Genomic DNA, 27,220 nt, shown 5'->3' on the forward strand with positions numbered 1-27,220 from the left:
CCATAAAAAGTTATTTTAAAAAATTCTGCTCCAGAGGGACATGTCTATCCTCACCTCAGATCACAAAGGATACTCAAGCCCCACAAAAGACAAACTCACAAAAAGTAGAGAATACAACAAGTCACTATCAGCAAAAATGACCAGCCACTAAAAACATCAGGCAAAATGTGAGCCCCTAAGAGCATGCGAAAAGAAAACAACAATATGAAAGTATTAAGCTAAGTTTTAAATTATGAAAAAGCAAAAAATGAACTTAAACATAAGATAAATACTATGAAAACAAAACAAAGGGAACTTCTAAAATTAAAAATTTACTCATTGGACTTTGAAACTCCAATGGATTTGATCAAACAAGGAATCAGAATGACAAAGAAATAATAAACCAGAAGCTAAAGCAAAAGAAGTTACATAAAAAGAAGAACAGCAATGAGATGAGATGGAAAATATGAAGAAAAAGTCAGGAGACAGGCAGGACCAGAATGAGAACACAGATCTAAACAGGGGTTCCAAAAAGAAACAGGTGAAAGGATATAGAAAATTATGATAATCAAATAGACAGTAGCTGAGAAATTTTACAGATTGGATAAAAATAAATCCTCAGATTCAAGATTAATAATGAGCAAGAGAAAGAAAAACATCTCTATACCCAAACATTTCATAGTACAAATACAGACTACCAAAGATGAGGAAATAATTGTTAACCTGACAACAGACAGCTCAATGGCAACAACTAAGTCCAGAAGAAAGTGAATATATTCAAATAACTGAAAGAAAATACATGTGAATCTAAATTTCTACATCAAACAAAGGCCTAGAACAAGATTAAGATCATTAAAGGGAAGCAGATTTGGCCCAACTGATAGAGCATCCACCTACCATGTGGGAGGTCCAGGGTTCACACCCAGGGCCTCCTGACATGTTTGATGAGCTGGCCCATGCGCAGTGCTGATAAGCACAGGAGTGCCATGCCAGGCAGGGGTGCCCCCATGTCCATGTAAGGGAGCCCCACGCACAAGGAATGCACCCTGTAAGGAGAGCTGCCCCACACAAGAAAAGTGTAGCCTGCCCAGGAGTGGCGCCACACACACGGAGAGCTGACACAGCAAGATGACGCAAAAAAAAGATACAGATTCCTGGTGCCACTGGTAAGAATGCAAGCAGACACAGAAGAACACACAGCAAGTGGACACAGAGAGCAGACAACAGAAGGTTGGGGGAAGGAGAGAGAAACAAATTTTTTTAAAACATGTTGGAAAAAAAAGAGCATTAAAGACATTTCAGACAATGACCTTGAATTAAAGGTTCAACGCGGACCAGCAGAATATCCCTGTCTACATATAATAACAGGAGTTTAAAATGCTGTTTGACCTAATGTGAGGGGGAAATGGAAAGGAGAAATGCGTTTACATGGCTATGAGTCTCTAAAAAAGAGTCTGGAGGTTGTCAGAAGGATTGCCCTTATGCACACCTGAGCAGAGTCTCAGAGACAGAAAAAGTAGATACAACCCCAGGTATTGGTTCTTTTGAGGGCTAAAGAGACCCACAGGTTCTATGGTCATGGCAGATGGGGTTCACAGCCATGTCAGTTGGCCCTTCTTTGGAGCTGGTGTTTCTGCGTGATGGAGCTGGACATAGATGGGATCTCTTTTCACAAGACTTTCATGCTACTTTACTGGAATTGTAGTTGGTGCTGGGGTTTAAGATATATCTAGGGGATTTGAATCTCTGGACTGACAATATGATAGCCAGGCCCTGAGCCTCAACAGACTTCAACTCCTACACTCTGATTTACTGGACTTACTCCACTCAGCTAACATGGAGTTGAAGAATGTCAACCACCACACCATGGAGCCTAGAGTGCCTACAACTGAAAGCAGGAGGATTGCATCCAGTATCCATGTGGAATCTAAGCCTCCTCTTGACATAGATGTGCAATGGACACAACCAATCCAAGGTCCACAGAGAAAATGTGGCATTGGTGTGGGAAAAGTGGCCATGGTGGCTGCTGGGTGCGGGGAATGGGAGGAAGAGATGAGATGTGGAGGCATTTTCGGGACTTGGAGTTGTCCTGGGTGGTGCTTCAGGGACAATTACCGGACACTGTAGATCCTCCCAGGGCCCACTGGATGGAACATGGGAGAGTATGGGCTATGATATGGACCACTGACCATGAAGTGCAGTGATGCCCAGAGATATACTTACCAAATGCAATGGATGTGTTATGATGATGGGAAAGAATGTTGCTGTGGGGGGAGTGGTGGGGTGGGGGCGGTGGGGTTGAATGGGACCTCATATTTTTTTAATGTAATATTTTTTTAAAATGAATAAAAAAATTAAAAATAAAAATAAAGACATTTCAGACAAAAGTTATTGGTAAATTTTTTTTTCAGTCAATGCCATGTTCTTCACTAACAAACTGCACTCAAAAGGAAAGATTATCAAGCAAGATAAAGTAACAAGATAAAAAGAAAACTAGAAAAAAACATAGGTAGATTTTAAAAAGCACTGACTATATAAAAAATAATAAAAACTGCCTATTTTTAAGGATATGAAAATAAGGTGAATTAAAATATTAGGGAAGCAGATTTGGCTCAATGGATAGAGCATCAGCTCTCTGTGTGTGCTGCACCACTCCTGGGCAGGGTGAACTTTTTTCACACAGGGTGGGCTCTCCTTAGGGGGCATACTCCTTGTGTGTGGGGCTCCCCTACATGGGGGACACCCCTGCATGGCACAGCACTCCTTGCACACATCAGCACTGCAGGTAGGCCAGTTCACCACACGGGTTGGGAGGCCCTGCGTTTGAACCCTGGACCTCCCATGTGGTAGGTAGAGGCTCTATCCATTGATCCAAATCTGCTTCCCCCAGATCATCTTTGGATAGCCAACATCTCCCAGAACACATCAAAAACCTTCACTGGACCTTCCTGGGAGTCCCTGGTTGCAGCCTGCCTGTGGAACCTGGACTTGTGCATCCGCATGGTCACATGAGAGACCTTTACAAAATTGTATACTATTGACAGATAGCTCTTGTTGATTCTGTTTCCCTAGAGAACCCTGACTAATACAATATGGTAAAAGATGAAATGCTTTCCCCCTAAGATCAAAAATAAGACAAGGATGTCTGTTCTTGTCACTTCTATTCAACATTATATTTAAAGTTCTACCCAATTAGGCAAGAAAAGGATTTAAAGTCATCAAGCATGATAGTATTTATGAACCTTTTCATAGTGAAATTGAAACAGCATGGTATTATAAACTGCCTAAGAGTTACCTCCTGGGAGCCCCCTTGTTGCTCAAATGTGGCCTCTAAGCCAAACTCAGCATTTAAATGCACTACCTCCCCCCTCCCCACTCCTGGATAGGACATGTCTCCTGGGGATGAGCTTCCCTGGCACCGAGGGATTACTATCAAATGCCAACTAGTGATCCATCTGGAAAAAGACCTTCACCAGAAGCGGGAAATATTAAATACAAAATAGTTTTTATGGCTAAGAGATTTCAACGTGAGTCAGGAGGTCATTCTAGAGGTTATGTTTATGTACATATCAGGATGATCTCACTGACTGCCACAGTAAACAGCGCCTCAAACAGCAGGGTTCCTGAGGGTTCTAGAGACATCCAGACACTATAAGTAGGGCAGACAAGCTATAAGTAGGGAATCAACACCCTATCAGTTGGCCTTACTTTAGAATTTATGCTCCCCAGTGTAACAGAGTTAGACTCATTTACAGTTTCCCAACACATGGCTCTTCTGCCCCTTTTATTTGAACCTATACTTTGCACTATAGTTGTTAAGTGTATATCCCAGATATTTAAATCTTTGGTCCGTTCATGTGCCAGTTGAGCCCTGAATCTCAGCAGTGTTGCAACACCTACTCTCCAGTTCATTGGATTCACCCAGAACAACTAACAAAAGGATGATGATGGACAATGTCCATCCCAAGGAACAGAGGAAGTCTGTAACTGCAAGCAAGATAGTTTCATCCATCTACCCCATGGGAAGTAAATCCTTCTCAATTAGAAAAAGAGTGAGCATCACATCCCAAAATCCTCAAGATTGGGGAATGAACAATGGACAAAAATAGACTTATTATTATTCTATTACAGACATTATTATTCTAGCAATGGAAGAACTTGTATCATTGATATAAATTCTATGGCCAACAGAAGTTCTGAGGGAAGGGAGAGGGAGGAATAGGTGTAACATGGGAGCATTTTCAGGATACTGGAATTGTCCTGAGTGACACTGCAATGGTGGACACAGGCGATTATACGTTTTCTCACAACATAAAAATTTTGCGGGGCCGAGTGTAAACTATAATATAAACTATAGTCCATAGTTAGTAGCAATGCTTCAATATGTACTCATCAGTTATAACAAAAGTACCACATTAATGAAAGATGTTGTTAATGTGGGAAAGAGTGGAAGGGGGAGGGTATGGGGCATATGGGAATTCCTTTTATTTTTTATGTAACATTTATGTAATCTAAAGCTTCTTTAAAAATAAAAAAAAAATTTTAATAAAAAAAAAGTCATCAAGTAAAACTATCACTAGTCACCATGATATGAGCTTCCATTCTTTGTATAGTTTATTCTAACATTATCTTCAACTTGTTCTTTTCTATATTTACCTGTTCTTATTGATAAACCATGTTCTCACATCAGGAATGCTATTTTCTCCTTTATTTATGTATGAATCTAAAGACCTATATTTTAATATTGTAAAGAGTATGCATATATGTGTATATGTAATAAAGGGAAGAAAATAAGAATAAATGTTGACGTTGGCTTGTACTTGCAGAAAGAAAAACTTAAAAGTATGAATTAGAAACTGTAAGAATTGGTTATCTTAGAGAGTGAAAGTCCTCTGCTTTCTTGGCAATGAATTTCCATGTTTACAGTGTAATTTTTGTTAAGACCTATAGGACTAAGAACTGCATTCAACCATATATATAAGAGAAACCTAACTACAGCATCTTAACCATAATAAGCATTACCTATTAAAATTTTTTTTTCACAGAAGAAGTCCAGAGTTGTTTTAAGAGTTGAATACTGCCACCACTATTGGAGACTTTTGGGATGCTATTCTTTGTGTGTGGTACTCATTATGATACTCTTAAGATGCATAAGTGGGAAGCAGAATTGGCTCAAATGACAGAGCGCCCATCTACCACATGGGAGGTCCAGTGTTCAAACCCAGGGTCTCCTGATCCATGTAGTGAGCTGGTCCATGTGCAGGGCTGATATGTGCAAGGAGTGTTGTGCCATGCAGGGGTGTCCCCCATGTAGGGGAGCCCCACACGCAAGGAGTATGCCCTGTAAGGAGAGCTGCCTGATGCAGCATGCAGAGCTGAAGCAGCAAGATGACGCAACAAAAAAGAGACACAGATTCCCGGTGCCACTGATGAGAATGCAAGCAGACACAGAAGAACACACAGTGAATGGACACAGAGAGCAGACAACAGGGGCAGGGGAAGGGGAGAGAAATAAATAAAAAATAAATCTTAAGAAAAAAAAAAAGATGCATAAGCATTGCCTCCATAGTCCAGAAAAGAAGGCAGAAGGAGAAGGAGAAGCAGAAGGAGCAAAAAGCTAAAGGGTACATGCTCTAGAAAACTCATGGTCTATCACTGACCTCTAGTATATCATGTGGCCACATTTAGTTGCCATGGTGTCTAAGGATTAGGCTGGGCACACAATGTCACCCCAAAACAATACTAATGTTCTGTTAAAGAGAGGTGAGAAAGAATATCAGGCATGCACATAACTGTGTCTGCCACCAAAAGTACAATGTGCATGTGAAATTCTCCCCTGTGCCCTTCCCTATCAGGAGATACTTCCGTTTCCTTAGTCCTACCTTTCCAGGCATTAGAGCTTCAGACTAAAACCTTACAACAGGGTTTGATGGTTCTCACTTCTAAATCTATATTAAAATGCTGAATGCTGCACACAGGCCAAGAGCCCGTATTCTCATAAATACCTCTCATTCCTTATTGATCCTCGGGCAAATGACATGTTTCAACCATATCTACCTACATGCAGATCTGAGATTCTGTGATGATAAACCTTAAGATATGTGATGGTTAGGCAATTGTGTCAACTCGGCCAGGTAATTGTGCCCACTTGTTTGGTCAAGCAAGCACTGGGCTAACTGTAATACAAGGGCATTTATGGACTTTAGTCACCATTGACTTTACCCATTGGTAAATCATAGATAGCTGGTTATAATGACATCAATCAGGGAGATTGCCATCAGCAATGAGTGACGCTTTACCTATCAGTTGAATGCCTTAAAAGGGGAAGTGATTCCAGTATTGAGAGAGAATTTCCAGCTCATCTTTGGACAGCCAACATCTCCCAGAACTCATCAAGAACCTTCACTGGACTTTTCATTACAGCCCCTGGTTGCAGCCTGCCTGTGGAACCTGGACTTGTGCATCCCCATGGCTGCGTGACAGACTCTTATAGAATCGCATACTATCGACAGATATCTCTTGTTGATTCTGTTTCCCTAGAGAACCCTAATACAAGATATACTACTTTACTTCAAAAATAATTCCTCTAAAATATGCGTCCTCAATGGAGCAGGAAATATCATTGCCAAGGGTGTTTCTTGTTGAGGCAAAAAACATCACAGGATAATACAATTGACTGTGGCCCTCAAAAGGGCAACAGTAGAGAACAGGTATAGAGCACATCTATGGTATTAAAATTTCACAGGGGGTTGGGGAAACAAATAAGAACAAGATATCTAAAAAGGATTCTTAGGGACACAATTATAAAAAACTAGATTAACGTTCTGAATCAGAATGAAACTACAATTAGCTGTAGTGACAGAAACTCAGTTACAGTGTCTTAAACAAACAAAGGTCTAATCTCCCAGTATGAGAAGTCCAGGGATATTGGCAGTTGATGGCTTTGGTTCAGCAGCTCAATGATGTCAAAGCAGAGTTTTCTTTCTGTGAGTGTCTTGGCTCATGGTGCCAAGATAGGCATGCAACTCAAAGACCTCATCCATATTCCAGGCAACAGGAAGGAGGAAAGGAGGAATGTCAAGCACAAAAAGGTAAGTCTCCTAAGTGAGTCAGTTCCCTTTAGAGAGTTTTACTCAAAAGTCTAATTCAAGGACTTCTGCCTAATTCTCACTGTAGAAAGACTGGAAATGGAAATCTGGCCTCTTTAGTCAGAAATAAAATCAAACAAATATTGGGTGCATAACTATTTATAGCTGTCTCTGCCACTAATGGATGTGTTTCAAAGTATCCAGAGCAATTTACTTTCAACTTCCCAATAATTACATCTATCTTAAATCCTTGTTTACAGAGAGCTTTTGGTTGATCTAATTCTGTGTCTACCATATGCTTAATGTTGCTAGATAGGTGGATTATTTTCCCCTTAACAACATAAAATTCCTCTTTTGCTGTTGGATACTCAGAGTCTAAATACTATTAGGCAATACAGATAAAAGAATTCCATAGATGTACAGTCCTTAAAAGACAATACACATAGAAGTACTAAACCAGGACCCACAGACTCTTTAATGTGATAAATTATCTTCAATATACAAAGAAATTAAAACAAACCCTGGCATAGCCAGAACTTACAAGAGTGGAATATCGGTGATTAGCTGCATCAGAGAGCAGAGCAATTCTTCCAAGAGATCTTCTGAGTCAGAACCTGGTAAGATACATAAAGAGTTTTTTGCTTTTCTGTGTGTATGTGTTATTGTTTTTTTTTAAAAAAAAACAAAGCAGAAAATAGAATGGAGTTGTTCAGAGGTTAGCTCTTTGTTCCTAAAGAAAAGAAGAATAGTTATAATTGCATAAACTCAGATGCTACTCTTGAGCTCTGAATAAAATCTAAATCATGAAGAAGTGTCTATTATGATCTTCGTCTAGTTTAGGAATTTTGAACACTAGCTCTTAATTATATAGCATTTAAAGCTTAAAGGTATCTTATGGCCCCTCCAGACCAGTAGTTTTTAAATTTCTTATAATGTGCTGTTTCTTCTAATAAAATCTCACATTGAAGTCAAACATATAAAGTAGATAAAAATCAAGCTACCCTAAGTTTTGTTTGAAGCAGGGATAGAGAACCTGTAAAACACCCCACCACATCCCCAGCCCAATAAATATCTCATCTTACCCCTAATGATTTTTTTACACCCCCCCCCCAAGATGGCTCCCTTGTCTGTCTGCTCATTGTCTGCTCATCTTCCTTTTTTTTTAAAGATTTTTATTTATTTATTTCTCCTAACCCTACCCCACCTCCCAAGGTTGCACTCAATGTCTGCTTGTCTTCTTTTTAGAAGCCAGCGGGAACTGAACCCAGGCCCTCCCATGTGGGAGAGAGGTGCCTAATCACTTGAGTCACCTCAGCTCCCTGTTTGTTGTGTCTCTCAATGTGTTTCCTCATTGAGTCTCTTGGTTGTGTCATCTCACTGCATCATCTTGTTGCATCAGCTCACAGTCTTGCTCAAGTTCTTTAGGTGGCACCGGGAACCAAATCCAGGACCTCCTGGATTTTGTTGGCGGTGAGTGCCCAACTGCTTGAGTCACTTCCGCTCCCTCCTAGTTGCAGTGCCTGCTTGTTGCAATATCTGCTCATTGCAGCATTTGCTGGTTGCAGCATCTATTTGTTGCAGATCTACTCGTTGCAGCACTTGTGGAGTATGCTCAGTATAATGTCTGTTGGTTGCGGCATCTGCAGCCTCTGCTGGTTGCAGCATCTGCTGGTTGTGGCATCTTGCTGGTTGCGGTGTCTGCTCATCTTCTTTAGGAGGCACCAGGAACTGAAGGAACTGAACCTGAAACCTCCCTTGTAGGAGGTAGGCACTCAATTGCTTGAGCCATATCCAATCCTCCCCACCTCCACTGTTTTTTGGTTTTCTTTTTTCACATTTTAAAAAAATTTATTGAAATATATCACTCATACATAAACATACATAAACAATAAGTGTATAATAGTTGTGAACTTACAAACCATATATAACATCAAACAAACATATAACATCTCACCCTACCACCAATAACTTGCATTGTTTTTAAACTTTTTAAACTAATGATTAAAGAGCATTGTCAAAATATTACTACTAAACAAAGTAGTTTTCCCCTAACCAATATGATTATTATCTTTATATCATTAATATATGAACATACATAAACAATTAAGAGTATAGTAAAAATTGTGAACTTACAAAGCAAACATGCATAACATCATACAGGGGTCCCATACATCAACCCTCCACCAACACCTTGCATTGTCATGAAACGTTTGTTACAAACTATGAAAGAACACTGTCAAAATCTTACTTCTAATCATAATCCTCATCTTACATTTGGCATGTTTTTCCCCCAACCCACCCTATTATTTTTTAAATATATTTTTTATGACAGAAGTTGTAAACTTCTAAAACAATCATGCACATATGCGGAATTCCCAAACAATAGCCCTCCATCAACACACCACAATGTGTTGTGGTCATTTGCTACTGATTAAAATAATATCATTTGATTGTTACCATGTCCATAGTGTACATTTGGCTCACATTTTCCATATTGCCTCAGTATCAACACAGTACATCTTTGGCATAGTTGCAAGAATATTATATTATTACTATTAACCACAGTCCATAGGTCACTCCAGCTGTATTTTTCCTATGCTTCTCCACATTCTCATCACCCTGCAGTAGTGATATACATTTGTTCTAGTTAACAAAGGACACTCTTGCATCTGTACCATTAACCACAATTCTCACCCACCTCTTGCTTTACTATGCTATCCAGTTCCTAGATTATTCTCAAGCATTCTATCAATTGGCATTTACATAACTAGACTACCATTTTCAGTCACATCCCCATTTATAAACTAGCTGTTACTTGTATTACCATCTACTCTATACATTTCCCCAATTTTACAGTAAAGCTAATTAAAACTTGTACATACATTAAACATCAGTAATCCACTCAGTCCTTCTCTTCTCTCCTTTAAGAATTCACCACCTACCACTTGGTCTTGAAGATATTTTCCAATAATTTCTTCTAGATGTTGTATAGTTCTTGCTTTTATTTTTAGTTTTTTGATCCATTTTGAGTTAACTTTTGGATAAGGTGTGAGATAGGGGTCCTCTTTTCTTCTTTCAGCTATGGATGTCCAATTTTTTCAGCACCATTTGTTGAATGGATTGTTCTGCCTGAGCTGTGTGAGTTTGACAAGCTAGTCAAAAATCACTTGACCATACCTGTGAAGGTCTGTTTCTGAACCATAAATTTGGTTCTATTAGTCTATTGTGTCTGTCTTTAGGCCAGTACCATGTTGTTTTTACCACTACAGACAGGTATTATGATTTAAAGTCTGGAGATGAGGGTTCACTTTTCCTTTTTATGATGTTTTTGGCTATTCAGGACTCCTTACCCTTCCAAATAAATTTAATGATCGGGTTTTCAAATTTTTCTTTAATGCTGGTGTTATTTTTATTAGGGTTGCATTAAATCTGTATATCAATATGAGTAGAATTGACATCTTAATATTTAGTCTTCTAAACCATGAGCATGGATGTTCTTCCAGTTATTTAGGGCTTTTTTGATTTAACATTGAGTTGCAGTTTTCTGAATACAAGTGCTTTACATCATTGGTTAAGTTTCTTTCTGACTACTTGAGTGTTCTCTCTCCTATTTTATTTTCACCACTCTTTTGACACTTTTAGTTATTTTTATTGATATAACCTTCATTTCTAGACTCTCTTCCAGGCCTCTCCTGTCTTTTCTTTTCAAGCTCTAGCACACCCTTTAGTATTTTCTGACATTCTGGTCTCTTGCTTAGAAATTCTCTCAGTTTCTATTAATCTGTGAATATTCTAATTTCGCCCTCATTTTTTAAAGACAGTCTTGCTGGATATAAGATTCTTGGCTGGAAGTTTTTCTCTTATAGTATCTTAAATATATTAGACCACTGTCTTCTTGCCTCCATGGTTTCTGGTAAGAAATCAGCACTTAATCTTATTGGATATCCCTTATATGTTATGTATTGCTTTTCTCTTGCTGCTCTCAGAATTCTCTCTTTGTCTTTGGCCTTTGACATTCTGATGAGTATGTGTCTTGGAGTTGGCCTACCAATCAGTAGCCGAAATCAGCAGCCAAATGTCTCCTCCTCCTGTTTCTGGGAAATGGAGCTTTCAATTCCCATCACAGGACAGCTCCTGGGGCAGCTTGTGCCGCCAGAGTAGGATAATCACTGGACTCTGCAGCTTGGCCGGTAATTTACCAGAGAGGCTGGTGCAGGTCCCTGCAGCTTCCTCCCTGTTGGAGGTGGCACTGGGGCATAGGCTAGACCTGCAATATGATCTGGATGGGAAGAAGCTGGTCTCCACCAGCACTGGGATTCTCAGTCCACCCTGCTTCCCCTTGTGCCGGGTGTGGAGTTAAGACAGCAGCTCCTGGCCTCTTTCTGACTTGGACAGGCTCGAGCTTTAGCCGTTTTCAGGATTATACTGTAGCCCACTGAGTTTCCCCATCAATAGCTGAAATTGGTGCCCAACTGTCTCTTCCTCCCCTGTTTTGGGGAAGTGGAACTTTTAATTCCAGCAGCGGAACAGCTCCCGAGGCGGCTTGTGCCTCCAGTGCAGGATGGGCACCCACCTCCACAGCATGGAGCGCTCTACTTATGAGTCTTCTCTGCAGATGGGCAGTCTCCTCCTTCCACGCCTTCAAAGATGTTGCAGAATGCTCTTCTGGTCTCCTAGAGCCCCCAAACAGGTGCTTCAGCTAGCTCCAGAGAGCTCTGTAACTTAACTGCCCTGTAGCAGGAGCTGACTCTAGGAGCTCCTTACTCCATCGCCATCTGCTGGTTGTACCCTCCACTGTTTTTAATGAGGCTCGAGGCACCTTTTCAGAACCCCTGGGGTTCCACAGATCACAAACTGAAAATCACTAACGGAGGCCAAACCACCTCTTTTACAAAGTGCCAACAGTAAAATGGCTTTTCCAGCAAAAGCTGGAAGTAAATTACAATTCCAACAGAAATGCTCCTGTGCCCCAGTCAACCCGCTCTAACTAAGTGACCTACTAATGTTCAAATCTAATTGAGATCTTAGGTAACTTCTGGCTTCAGACACAACTGACACCTGCTCCTTCATGAAACGTTCTTCCTTCTGTTTCTAAGGCACCTTACTCCTAACCTACTTTTTTTCTATTCCTTCCCAGGATCCACTTCCTCAGAAAACCTTTTGTTGTCTGGTGTGTTCCCCAGGGTTCCACCATTGGCTTTCTTCTCTTCTTACTCCCGATGTACTCCCTAGTCAATCATCACTGATATGCTAATGATTCTTAAATCTACAGTTTTCTTCTTGGTCACTCCATATCCAATTACCTACTGGCTATCTCCACCTAGATGCATTACCAGTACCTTAAACTCAACCTATTCAGAATTCAGTTCATCTCCCCCAATACGGCAAGCAAATCCACTTATTTCTTCTTTAGTCTCTTTGTCTTCTTTAGGTTAATGGCATCAGTAATCTAAGCCCAAAACTCAGACTACCTTCTCTTACTTATTCTCTATTAATCTCTCTACAATTATACAGTTTACCTCTAATATTTCCTCTTCTATATCCCCTCTGTCATGCTTTAGTTCATTATCTTATCATCTCAGATCAGTTAATCTAAACTAAAACTCACTCCTGAGCTCGTGAACTGCTTCAAACCTTCCTACCCACAAAATTCCGTCCTTTCACTCTTCTGGCTTAGATCTTTTCAGTTGCTTTAAGGTGATTATGACTGTGATGGTTAAGTTCATGTGTCAGGTTGGCTAGGTTGTGTTGTCCAGTTGTTTGATCAAGCAATGACCTGATATTGTGAGGGTATTTTGTGGATCTAACTCATTTTAGCCAGTTGATTGCATCTCTCTGGCTGATCACATCAACAACCCACAATGGAGACCACCTTCAGCAATGAGAGAAATCTCACCCAACCAGCTGGAAGGCCTTAAAGCGAGAACTGATGATTTCAGCAGTCAGAAAATGAAAGAGGAATTTCTATCTCTACCATTTCTCCCAGGGAATTCATGGTCACTGTGGCAGTTTGAGTTTATTTGTGAATTCCAAAAAGAGATATTATGTTTGTAAACTAACCTATTCCTCTGGGTGTGATACCCTTTGATTGCATTAGATTCAGCTGAGATGCCTTTGATTAAATTAAGATTAAGGCTTTGATTCAACTACATCATTAGGGCAACTCAGGGTTGAGTCCCCGCCCCCTTGGTGGGCTATATAAATGGATGCTCAATCAAGAATACAGAAGTAGATACACAGAGAAGATACACAGAAGAAGAGAGAGCTTCACAGACATGGAACAGGAGAGAACTTGTCAGGGAAGAGAAATGAGCCATTCGTCTGATAGTTTACAGCTAACTTTGTGAAGAGACCAGAGCAGCTGTTCCCAGAAAGAAACTATCCCCTGGAAGAGAGACAAGCCCTATGCCAGCCTACAGCTGAGATCGGAAGAAGCCGGGACCATGGAACCTTAAGAGGAAGGAGGAAGGTTGAACCCTCATAAACATTATCCATCATTTTGCTTTAACCCATGGCAACAGACTTTGGATGAGGAAGTACCTCTTATAGTACCTTGATTTGGACTCTTTAGGGCCTTGTGACTGTAAGCCTTTACCCCAAATAAATATCCTTTATAAAAGCCAACAGATTTCTGGTACTTTGCATTAGCACCCCTTTGGCTGACTAATATAGTCACCTTTATCAGAGTCCCTAACTTTCAGCATGCCCAACAGAATCTGGACTTACCAATCCCCAAGGATACGTGAGCCAATTCCTATAATAAATCTCTTGATATTTACATATTTATATCCTATCAATTCTGTTTCTCTGGAGAACCCTCACTAATACAACTATGTATCAGAAAAAATACCAAGCTCCAAAGTCTGTATGCAGGACTCTGATTTTAAAAGTGCCTGTAGCAGTTTGATATTGTTTATGAATTCCAAAAACAGACACTTGATTATGTCTACAAATTGGTCTGTTCCTCTGGGCATATGAGATTGTATTGTATTCATAAGTTTCATTCTTACTTGATTGAATTATGATTAAGACTTTGAGTCATAACATTAGGACACTCAGTTCCTGCCTCCTTGGTGGGCAGGGACTCATAGAGAAAATGACAAGGCAGATGAGTTAGTTGGAGTTTTGTGAGCTGGAGCACTGGAAAGTAAACACATAGGTGAAGAACACAGAGGAACAGAGAAGGCTCCATTAGACACGGCAGAGGCCCCAGGAAGAGAGACAAGCTGTTCGCCTGATAAGTCTTCAGCTGGCCTTATGGAGAGAGGAGAGCAGTTGAGCCTGGAGAAAAATGAGCCCCGGGAGAGAGATGAGACTTATCCCCACCTACAGCTGATATGGAAGAAGCTGGAACCATGGAAGCCTTAAGAGGATGAGGAAGGCTCAACGTCAGCAGCCATCTTGCTCCAACATGTGGTGTAGCAGTTTGATATAATTATGAATTCCAAAAATAGATATTGGATTATGTTTGTAATCTGGTCTATTACTGGGCATGATTGAGTTATGATTAAGGCTTTGATTGGGCCACATCATTAGGGCGTTGATTCCCCGCCCCTTGGTGGCTGGGGACTCACAGATAAAAGGCATGGCAAAGGACAGAGTTGAGGGCTTTTAATGTTGGAGTTTTGATTTTGGAGTTTGATGCTGAAAACTTAAACTGGAGCCCCAGGAAGTCAGCACGCAGAGGAAAGAGAAGCCAGCCCCAGGAAGGAAGGAACCTTGAACCGAGAGAAAAGCAAGCTCCAGGAACGCAGGAACCCAGGAAGCCAGAACCTCACAGATATCGGCAGGCATCTTGCTCCAAATAGACTTTGGTGAGGGAAGTAACTTATGTTTCATGGCCTGGTATCTGTAAGCACCTACCCCAAATAAACCCTTTATAACACCTAGCAGATTGCTGGTATTTTGCATCAGTACCCCTTTGACAGACTAATACATGTGGCAACAGAATTTGGTGAGGGAATTAAATTATGCTTTATGGCCTTGTGACTATAAGCTCCTACCCCAAATAAATATCTTTTACAAATGCCAACAGATTTCTCATATTTTGCATCAGCACCCCTTTGGCTGACTAATACAGTGCCCAACTTCAACCATCTGAATCATCTTCGGTCTTCATCTCTTCTATAAAATTTAACTCATTTGCTTCATCCTGAATAAAAATAATCTTCTATAAAGCATGTCTGCCTTGTGTATATGCCTTCAATTGTTTATATCAGTTACATTATACCATTATTCTCTGTGCACACATAGGCAGGCCCCTACTGAACTATGTACTTCTTGAGGGCAATGACAAAGAACCTGGTGCGTAGTTTATACACAGTACATGTTTGGGAACTGAATCCAGGTGTCTAGGTACAAATCCAGCAGTTATTTCCAAAGCACCAAAGTACTTAAGAGTCTAAAAAAAAAGTTAGCAATTCTTTCCTCTAGACCACAATTATCACCTGGTATTCAGAAATTATGAAGAAATCCCTTCCTGCCTTGCCACAAATAGAGCTGGCATAGTAGCCTTCTGAAAAGTGAGTACACAGGATTAAAGAGAGCATGAAATTACACTGAATACACCAATCAATGCTAAGAAGGATGCATGCAACACTCAAGTACAACAATCCCACAAAATCTCACTCTCAAGCGGTAGGCTTGGCTCAACTAGCAAAGAAAGTTAAGGAAATACTAACATTTGTCTCTAAAGGTACAGAAGGAGGAAAAGATAAACAAAATTCTAACTAAAACCCTCCCACTGCTAAGTTTGTCCAACATAACCCAAGTGAGTTAACAACCTGCTCCAAAAAGATGAATTGTTGAATATACTCAAAACACATTTATGAACTGAAATGTCACTCCTTGGCTCATCCAATCAAATGTAGTGATGCAAATCCAAGTAGGAAGATTTAAAACCACTCATTGATACCCTAAAGAACATTTCAGACCATATGAGTTGGTCAGTTTAATTGCATACCCCTTGTAGCAGTTTGATATAGTTCATGAATTTAAAAAATAGATATTGGATTATGTTTATAAATTGGTCTGTACCTGGGCATGATTAAATTATGATTAGGGCTTTGATTGGGCCATGTCAGTAGGATGTTTAGTCCACACCACTTGGTGGGTGGGGACTCACAGATGAAAGACATGGCAAAGGACAGAGTCGGAGTTTTTTGATGGTGGTCTTGAGCTGGGCCCTGGGAAGCACACACACAGAGGAGCTTGGTCGTGAGGAAAGAGAGAAGGTCCACGGAAGAGAAACAAGCTGTTCACCCGAGAGTCTACAGCTGGCCTTGTGGAGAGAGGCAAAGCCTAGAGAGCCTCACAGTCTACAGCTGATCTTGTGGGGAAAACAGAAGAGCTGAGCCTAAAGAGAAAGCCTGAGAGAAAGCCTGAACCCTGGCAGATGTTGGCAGCCATCTTGCTCTAACACTTGGCAAAAGACTTTGGTGAGGGACGTAACTAAGGCTTTATAGCCTGTTAACTGTAAGTTTTTACACCAAATAAATACCCTTTATAAAAACCAACAAATTTCTGGTATTTTGGATCAATACCCCTTTGGCTAACTAATACACTCCTGTTCAGTTAAGCAGCCAAAACAGTTTGGTTTTTTACCTAAGGTGAAGGGACAAGTACTTAGTACCCACAGATGGTGCTTAGTTAGATTTTTTTCCAGAGGGTGAAAACACATCTAATTTTTAAATATTAAAATGGTGACAAGGATTCTGACTTAGTGTTTCAAGTTTATAGCTGGATCAATTAAGGAGAACATTCACAGCTTCATTACCAATTTAATATAATGATGATGATAACTACATTTCACACAAGTGAAACATTTTAAGGCCAATGCTCTAACAAAATATAAGACAAGGAAAGGCAATTTCAAGTTAAAATCTCTGAATGTGCTAAAAGAACATTCCTGTAGAATACTATTAATCTTGTTTCTTGGTTTACCTAGAGGCAAATAATTGTGTATTAACTGAAGAGTGACAAGACTTGACTGCTTACCAGAATTAAGATTAAGCAAGCCATTCATAGTGCATTATTTTCCAAGAAACATTTATATCACCTCAGCTCTTACATAAGGTCAAATATATTCCTTAGTTAAAAAAAAAAAAACAACACCATAAATCATCTGCTAAAAATTACAATAACACACTCACAGGAAACTCATATAAAAAAGAATCTTGTTAAAGTCCTTGACATTTACATGTCAATTACAAAGTAATTTGAGGTTCTTTGAGCAAATGACTTTGCAGAGATTTAGTGTGTTTTCTATATTAAAAAATTTTACAATCCAAAATTCTTCTCTTGGAGTTTTAAATTATATAAATTGCTCCAATCAAATATTTGAATAATTTAAATCTTAGCCTCTGTGAGACAACATGAATAGCTAACATTTTCTGAGTACGTTATCCTTTGACAGGTATTGTGCTGAGTGAGCATCTCACATTAATCTTGACAATAGTAGGGTTGGTACAATTAGCATCATTATTTTGCAGTTGATGAAATCCAGGCTCAGGGAGGTTATTTCACTAACCCTAACCCAAGAAGATATAGTAAGTGGCAGAGCTGAGATTTGAATCCAAATACAACTCCAGGCTTTTAAGACAAAGGAAAGAAATAAAGAAAATGAACAAGCAAAAAAATCTTACAAATTATTTTTAAAGGACTATTTATTTACAAAGTTGGAAAAAACTGCAGTCAACCAACCCATGCCTGACTGAACACCCTGTAATTCAAATCCCTGGTACATGAGTACTATAAGCCATGTTGGGAGAGAGAGAACTGAAGTAGCACATATTAGTTTATACATCAGTATTAAATACTATATATTCTCTAATACATACTGAAAGTCCTTGAATTAAATATCTAATTTGCATAATAATCTAAAACAATGACTAAGTATAAACTAATATTATAAGTGTTGTGCTGAATAAGGTCACTGAAATCTCACCTCTCTCCCTACAGGTCTTCCACTGTAAGGTCCTAACCCTTCTTCTCTGATTCTAGTGAGCGTCACCAAAGAAAGGAGCAAAGAAAGACAAGAGGGTATCTAAGATCCCCTACAACCCTATCATCTATACCTAATGTGTACCTAAAACTAAAATGCAGTCCGTTGCCACCCGTCATTTCTTTCTGATCAGAACCCATTCAGGACCATGTGCTGCAGTACCAGTTTACCACACTTTCATTTGTACTTAGGGAGAGACCCAGAGAGCTGTAAAATACTGCCTCAATCTAATGTTTGACATCAGGGTAGAAGAAGAAGGCAGGGAAGAGAGAAAAGAGAATTAAAAAAAAAAAAAAAAGTAGTCAGGGAAGGGAATAAAATAGCAAAACAAAGACATAAAACATATACATTATGGGTCATTTAAATCAGGTTACATGTAACTATTAAAAGGAATAGAATATCAAAAGAAAAGTGAGCTGGTAGGTTTTTTCTTTGCATTCAGAAAGTCAAGCTGCCAGTTTCTGAATGCTGCTCAATACTATACTATGCTAAAAAATGAATCAAGGGGAGCCGATGTGGCTCAAGCAGTTGAGTGCCTGCTTCCTACATGGAAGGTCCTGCAAATAAACAAACAAGCAAACAAACTAAAGGACCAACTCAGGGGAGGCAATGTGGCGCAGTGGTTGGGGGCCAGCATTCCATACACAAGGTCCTGGCTCATTGCCTGGCTGTGGGACCATAAAAACAATAATAATAATAACAAATAAATAAATCACAGAGCTGTGCTTTCAAAAACAGGATAATGGACTACTCGAAAAATTCAGAGCAAAACTGATTTTCTTAAAATGGAAGACAAACACATAGCCAGGTTATATTTACTATAAACTAAATTCGGAAAACCATGCCAGTTGGGTTTTTTTTAAGATTTTTTTTTTTTGTTTATTTCTATACTCCCCCACACACACACATACAATGTTTGTGCTCACTGTCTGCTCTCTGTGTCTGTTCTTTGTGGGCTCTCCGGGTCAGCTCATCATCTTTTTTAGGAAGCACCAAGAACTGAACCTGGGACCTCTGATGTGGGAGGGAGGTGCCTAATCATTTGAGCCACATCTGCTCTCTGCTTATTGTCTCTCATTGTGTTTCCTCATTATATATCCTCGTTGTATCATCTTGTTGCATCAGCTCGCCGTGCGATCGCATTCCATAAGCTCACTGTCTTGCTCATCTTCTTTAGGAGGCAACAGGAACCAAACCCAGGACCTTCCGTGTGGTACATGGGTGCCTAACGGCTTGAGCAACATCCACTTCCCTATTGCTAGTTTTAACTAATATTAGTAATACAGTTAAATAATAATTATAGGGAAGTGGATGTGGCTCAAGCAATTGGGCTCCCATCTACTGTATGGAGAGTACCGGGGCCTCCCAGTGAAAGCGGGCTGGCCCATGTGGCGTGGAGAGCTGGTCTGCATGGCGCAGAGAGCTGGTTGCAACAAGATGATGCAACAACAAAAAAAGACACAGGAGAGACAGTGAGAGACACAACTAACCAGGGAACTAAGTGGTTCAAGCGAATGAGTGCCTCTCTCCTACATCAGAAGGTCCCGGGATCAGTTCCCAGTGCCTCCTAAAGAGAGAATGAGATAAGAAGACACAGAAGAATGCACAGCAAATAGACAGAGAGAGCAGATAGCAAGTGCAAGCAGCTTGGGGTGGGGGGGGGGTGGATAAATAAATAAATCTTTAAAAAATAGTAATTATATTACTAATTTTAGTACTAGTATTACTAAATATTAGTATTATTATTAGTTTTGCTAATACTGGAATTATTCTAAAACATTAAAGATCAAATTGAAAGTTCTAATTAGGAAATCAAAACTGCCTCTATAAATTAACAATAAAGAGGAAAAGCAAATGTACTCACTCTTTCCTAAAATGAAACTGATCTGTATTTTAGGACACTACACATTAATTTATAGGTCTATGTCCTAAACCATTCCAATAAAATCTACAATAATTCTAACTGCTTTTACTGTGGTCTAAAGGAAATGCTTCTAATTACCCTAAAGGATAATACAGTCTTCTAGGTTAGACTATAAAATGTACCAATTGGTAAAAATTAATTGATTTTATTCCACTGATAACATAAAAAGAAAGAGAGAAAGAAGAAAGAAAGAGTATGTAACTAATACCACCTATTATACAACCAAAGAACAATTCAGGAGAGGCACATTTGTTTTCCTGCAAAGACAGACTACAGGTTTTATGATATTAAATATTTTTAAGGAATAAATTCATGCTTTCTTTTCTCTGAGTAATATTTTTGTTATTGGTTTAATTTTTGCATTATTTAATCTATAACTAATGAAATCAAAGAAGTGCTAAGATTTATATTAAAGCAAAAACAAACAAAACCTTACCACTTAACTACTTACTATGCAATTTCATGTTTACCTCTGAACTGCAGCCGGCCCTGGCCTCTTGGGACTGGTTCAAGCATAGAAAAAAGAGCAGGGAGACCATGCAATCAAGAAAGCCAGAACACCTCAGTTATCTGAAAAACTCAAATCTACCTTCAAAGGAGAGAGGCTTACCTTCACTGAGTTTAATAAAATAAAGGCACCAAAGATTTTGAAGGTAATTCGAAAGAGTTTCAAAGAGGTTTCAAGTCAGAGAGAGAACGGAAAGCAAACTGGTTATATTGCAGAGGTAAAGTTACGGACTTTTTTTCTTTTTCCCCAAATTTCCAATCTTATATAATTTTTTTCTTACGTTTGTTTTGATATCTTATAAGTTAATAGCTTTTTTCCAACTGCTTGGGCTCCCTGGCTCTCCATGGCCAGGTGAGAGTGAGGAAAAAGTTGGTTGGAAGCTCTGTGGGCATAGGCAGAGTCTGCCAAGTGACAGTTCTCACTGGAGGGTTCTGAGCTATTTCATTGAAGAAAACCCAGATATAGGTATCAATAAGTCTTTTCCATGTTTTGGTTCATTTTCTCAGGAAGAGGAAACTCTATGGCCTTGGGCAAGTTATTTAACCTCTGAGCCTCAGTTCCTCATCTATAAATTTGGGACAATAATAAGCAACTGGCAGAACTGCTGCGAGAATGGGTGTGGGCCTGGTTCACAACACCTGCCATGCAGCAAAGCAGCGAGATGATAAACATGACTCCACTGCCATCAACACCATGGTTGTTCTAATCCTTGGCTCACTTTGATTTTTAATATTTCATTCCTTTTTAAAGTTATGCAGAGAATTTAATGTTTTAAAATCCAATTTATTTTTACAAATGGTTATGATATATCTGAACATATTACGACTATGATATGAAAGAAATTCATAAAATTAATGTTTATACCCTAAGAGGCTACTGAAATATTCCTTTTTATTCAAAGAGATGTACACTAAACAAACATAAGAAAATTTCATACCCTAAGTATCTTACCCACTTTAGTAGGCTATATAAGCAGACACTCAAGCAGAGCACAGAAGCAGATACACAGACAGGAACAACACTGAGGAAGAGAGCTTCAGAGACAAGCAGAGGCCTTGGGAAGAGAGATGACCCTGACAGTTTGCAACTGAAGAGAACAGACGACCTGAGAAACCCTGAGAGACTAGCCTAATGCTGACCTACAGCTGAGATCGGAAGAAGCTGGGACCACAGAGCCTTAAGGGAGAAGGAAGGCTGAACCCTCACAGACATTGCCCACCATTTTGCTTCAACACGTGGCAACAGACTTTGGGTGAGGAAGTACCTCTTATGGTACCTTGAGTTGGACTCTTTAGGACCTTGTGAGTTAAGTTTCTAACCCAAATAAATACCCTTTATAAATGTCAACAGAGTTCTGATACTTTGCATCAGTACCCATTTTGGCATAATAGATGCTGGTTGGACTATGCTCTCAGGCTGTGTGGGGATAAACTTTCATCCATTCTTGCTGCTAAAGAGTCATGGAAAAGTTTCTAGCTCACCAAGTAGAATATGTGTTTTAGGCACTGTTGGACAACGAAAACAAAGTCTAGCACTAATAAAACTAACACATAGAAGACACAACTCTGATTAAAAGCTCCACGTGTTTAAAAATCAGTATATATTTAACAAACATAGAAGACTGATTACCAAAGTAGTAAATTAAACAAATTCATCTCTTAAAACTCAATATCAATGTGTAAAGCACAACCTCTGAAATTCAATGCTGAACTGATTGATCGAGTGGTTAGGAAATAGCTCCATTAAATTTATTTAATTCTATATGATTCTCATAAACATTCACTCCTAGAATAAACAAATTTCAAAACATTCAAGACACTAAAATTCTGCAGAATTACTCATGCCGATTTAGTTAATCTTCTCAAAAGTCTTAAATTCATGACTATAATGGGGTGGGGTGAGGGATAGTCCCTGCTTTTTCAGTACCACTAACTGAATTATTTGGAGCCAAAAAGACCTTTTATTAATGAAATAACTTTTGGCAAAATGACAAATGCTCAATCTCTAAGCATTCAGAATATGCCTCACCTCCCTTTTTTCAAGGTAGGTTAATAGATCTTGAATAAAATGTGACTGCCTGTCTTTCCTAGAACAGAATCCACACGATGCAGCAGGAACAACTCAAGAATGGGCAGCATATGGTTTATAAATGGGATTGTGGCTGAAAAGTGTAGCCTACAGATAAAAATGTCAATTGAAAGAAAGCTAGAGAATAATCTACAACTGAAATTCACAGTGAACCCAGAGGTGGATGTGTGGTTAATAGTACACAAGCAAGAATGTTCTTCTGTTAATTAGAACAGATGTACGTAACTATTGCAGGGTGGTAGGAATGTGGAAAAGCATGGGAAAAATACAATTAATGTAACCTATGGCCTATAATTAACAGCAATACTGTAATAATACTCTTGCATCAATGCCAAAGATGTACTTTGCTAATAATAAGAGGGAATGGAAAAAATATGTCAAAAGTATGCTATGAACCAGTTAGCGGTAAGTCTGATGATATTATCTCATAATCTGTAGCAAATCTTCTGCAACAGTGTGGTGTGTTGGTGAAGGGTTGTTGTATGGGAACACTCCCCAAGTGCGTGGTTGTTTTGTAAATTCACAATTTCTCTAGAAAAAAATATATTTAAAAAAAAGAATGGATGCATAGAATTCAAAGAAGGAGCACTTGGTCTAGAGTGTAACTAGAGAGGCATGTCCCCTGGGAAGCAAATAAGGTAAGCATAGGTAGCAATTCATATAAACTCAAAACTGGGTAAAACAATAAATGATTTTCCATGGAATGGGTCTTCCAGAACAGAAAGGGTAGCAAAAAGTGATAGCAATAACATTGTAAACATTAATATGTTTAATTCAATAATATCATAAAGTTATCACAGTTTAGCTATGAAATTAAGAATAATAACTTTAAAAGAAAAGTTGAGTATATGACTGAACTTCCCTATTACTGGCCCGCTGCATCATTTGTTTAGAAGGAAAGCTTAAAGCACTTAAAAAGCATGTTTAATTTTGGTAATTTTAATTCTACAGACTCAAAGAAGAAACTTAAATAATATAAACAAGCTTAGCCTTTTATATATCATTAGAGAAAAGTAAGGTTTACCATATAAATTAAGCAAAAAAATAAAAAATGAAACAAAAGACTGTTGAAATCTTGTTCAATTTCTCATGTAGCTGCATATTCAGGGGACAGTGCAAATATAAATTTTGGCAAATTCCATTCAGCTATAAACTTTTCACCAAAGAAAATAAAAAGAGTTTACCTGCTAACCGTCCTGTACACTTTCTACAAAGCACTGCTAAAAAGAGATGTGGTTTACCTTCCTGTAGTATTGACTTTTATGATGAAAGTGTTTAGCCACCTTTCGGTTCCCTCAAAATGTGCAGGGCACTTAATGAGATCTCTGATTTTATAGAAATGCAAGAACAGCATACAAAATGACCATCAATATGACCAGCCATAGAGAAAAATGTTAAAATGCTGAAAATCATATTTTTAAAGTTTGGGACAAGAAGGCTATCTTCTCTAATTTGGAAATACATTTGAGGATGAGAATGGATAAAAGGCTTACAGTAAAACAGGAATTTATATTTATCTAAATCTGTTTCAAGATCTTTAAAGAAGACATAAGTATCTAGAAAGGATGAACTAACTAGACCTAAGTTGTTAGATAATATGTATAGGAAATTCCTTCACAATCATGTAAATGAACTCTCAGAAGGGTAAGGACACAAATACAAGTGGTCACTCTACCACCATGAACTGGAAATAAACTACTACTTCACTATAACATGGCTTTTTCATTTGTTTGAAATTTAATTCTCTAATATATTTAAATGATATTAACTAGAATTTCTGTAAGATTTTGGCATCCATCCAAAAATGGTTTAAAGAATACTTGTGTTCACAAAAGGTTAACCTTCCACTGAATCTTTTCTAATTCCCCCTAATACTGCTTTTTAAAAATCTACTTCATAAACTATAACCCATGCTGGGAAGCAGTGTTCCAAAACGTATTCATCAATTGCAGTGAATGTTCCACACTAATAAAAGAAGTTGTTGATGTGGGAAAAGTGGCAGTGTGGGGAGTGGGACATATAGGAACCTCCTATATTTTTTAATGTAACATTTTGTGTGATCGATGTACCTTTTAAAAATAAATAAAAAATACATTTTTAAAAATCTACTTGGAATTTATGCACCCCAGTCTGACAGAGTTGGACTCATTTGTGGTTTCCCACACATGGCTCTTCAGTTTCTTCTATGTGAACCTATAGTTAGCACTATACTTGATAAGTGTATGTCCAAGAGACTTAAATCTTTAGTCTATCCATGTACTAGTTGGGCCCTGAATCTCAGCAGAGTTGCAACACCTACTCTCCAGTTCATTAGACTCATCCAGGACAACTAACAAAGTGATGGTGATAGACAATGTCCATCCCAAGGAAGAGAGAGAGTTGCAACTGCAAGTAAGATAGCTCCATCCATCTGCCCCATAGGATCTAAGCCCCCTCTCCATTAGAGGCAGAGTGGGCATCACTATCCCAAAATCCTCAAGATTGAGGAATGAACAATGGACTAAAGTAGACTTACTATCATTCTACTACAGACTTGTTAGTTTAGCAATGGAGAAACTCTTATCATTGATGTAAAGGCAGTGGCCACCAGATGTTCTGAGGGGAGGGAGAGGAACAAATGGTGTAATATGGGGGCATTTTCAGGACATCAGAATTGTCCTGCATGACATTGCAATGACAGATACAGGCCATAATATATTTTGTCATAACTTACAAAATTGTGTGGGACAAATTGTAAACTATAACGTAAACTATAATCCATGGTTAGTGACAATGCTTCAATATGGGTTCATCAATTGTAACAAATGTACCACGCTAATATTGTTAATGGGGCAAAGTGTGTGAGGGGGAGGGAGTGGAGCATGTAGGAATCCCCTATTTTTTATGTAACATTTATGTAATCTAAAGTTCCTTAAAAAAATTTTTTTTTTAATCTAGAATTTAAGAAATATTTCACAAGTGGATATGGATACACGGAAAAATCAGTGCATGGTGATTCTGACTTTGGTAGACAGGAAATCCTTTGTGTTTGTTTTGCTTTATCAACAATTGATTTTGATGTTTAAAAACAGAGGTACTAGCAATCATTTGGAGAAAGAAGTGCTCCTGTGTGTGGGAAAGTATGTGTAATTATAAACTCACATGAAATGCATTACCTACTTGTGTAATGTTTATGCTTTTAATTGTGGCCACAATTAAAAGCATAAACATTACAAAAGTTAGTTCTCTCCTCCCTTCTTCCCTCAACCCCTGAAGAAAATGGTTCATTTGACTTTAAATCAGACACACGATTCTGTCAGTTCTAGGTGGGCTGGAAAGTCCAATGAGGGTAGAGGTGTGTTCTGAGAGGGAACACAGACACTCAGGCAATACCACCTTTGCTTGAAAGAAAATTTAGTGTAACTAGGAAAGTATTCTTTGGAGTCATGGTTTTCAACTGGGCGATGTGTACTTCTGGGGGGACATGAGGACATTCCATTTGAGAAAGTACCTGAAGTGAAGCAGTCCCTTTTCATAGTAACCCTAATGAGGACAGAGCATCCGTTATGTAATATTCTAAGTATTCTGATGAGCAAAATATAACCTGAAACTAGTCATGAGGAAACATCAAACAACTCCTAAATAAGGAATTTCTATATAAATAAAGAGATTGTATTCTTCAAAAATGTGTTTCACAAAAAAGAAATGAACCAGGTTAAAGGAAACTAAGAGCCATGACAATAAATGCAATCCTAGACTGGATCTGCACTGAAGGGAGAAAAATGCTATAAATGACATATTGAGTTTGTAAGAAAGCTGAAATACAATTAGTAGATTTAAAAAACTATACTTGATTACACCGAAGCTGATAAACATATTGTGGTTAAGTTAGCATCCTTATTCATAAGAAATTTTAAAAAAAGAAATACACAGTGAAGTATTTAGTGGTAAAGGGCCATAATAACCATAATGCAACTCATTCTCAAATGGTTCAGGGGAAAAGATTATAAACTCAAAAGAGAAAAAGAGCACAAATTATGTTAATGGGTAAAATATTAAAAGTAGATGAATCTGAGTGCAGTGTATGCAGGTGTTCTTTGTACTGTTATTCTATAACTTTTCTGTAAATTTGAAATTTAAGTTTAAAAAGTATATATGAATACCCACAAATACATATGCAAAAGTATAGTGAGAGATTAGAGACTGAGAGACAAAATGTTAACAATTGACATATTTAAGTGAAAGGTATATGTTTTCTGTATGATTCTTTCAACTTTTCTATAGGTTTGAAATTTTAAAAAATAAAAAGTTGACAGAAAAAATAAGCATAATCTCTTTTTTTCCCCCACAAGAATGAAGGTCCTTCACTTTACTTGATCTTAGCCAAACGGCCAAGAAGCAGTTGAAGAACCTGCACTTCGGATGCTAAATAATTACTACCTTTATTGTGTTAATTAGATTAATTTTGGAGGGAGGAAATAAAGTTATAAATACAGGTACACAGCAGTTCGTTCCTCATATTTCATTTATTAATAATCCTATTCCTACCCTTTTACTTTTCAGGTTTTAAGTTTTAAGCTTCTAGGCCCAAATTTTTTCTCTCAGTGCTAAGAATGAAACACCAGCATTTGATTTTGAAAACTACAGGCTCT

General features: G+C 38.5%; 1 protein-coding gene across 5 annotated transcripts in view; it reads right to left on the bottom strand.

The window, feature by feature from the left end:
- The window catches only part of DYM (dymeclin), a 542,345-nt gene that overhangs the window by 363,035 nt on the left and 152,090 nt on the right, over positions 1 to 27,220 (bottom strand). For all 5 annotated transcript variants that reach the window (XM_071208556.1, XM_058277682.2, XM_058277681.2 and 2 more), the window contains one exon: positions 7,609 to 7,681. In XM_071208556.1, the coding sequence (XP_071064657.1) occupies positions 7,609 to 7,681 (73 nt within the window). The remainder of the gene's footprint in view (positions 1 to 7,608; positions 7,682 to 27,220) is intronic.

This window comes from Dasypus novemcinctus, chromosome 16 (genome assembly GCF_030445035.2).
Source record: "Dasypus novemcinctus isolate mDasNov1 chromosome 16, mDasNov1.1.hap2, whole genome shotgun sequence".
Lineage (NCBI taxonomy): Eukaryota > Metazoa > Chordata > Mammalia > Cingulata > Dasypodidae > Dasypus > Dasypus novemcinctus.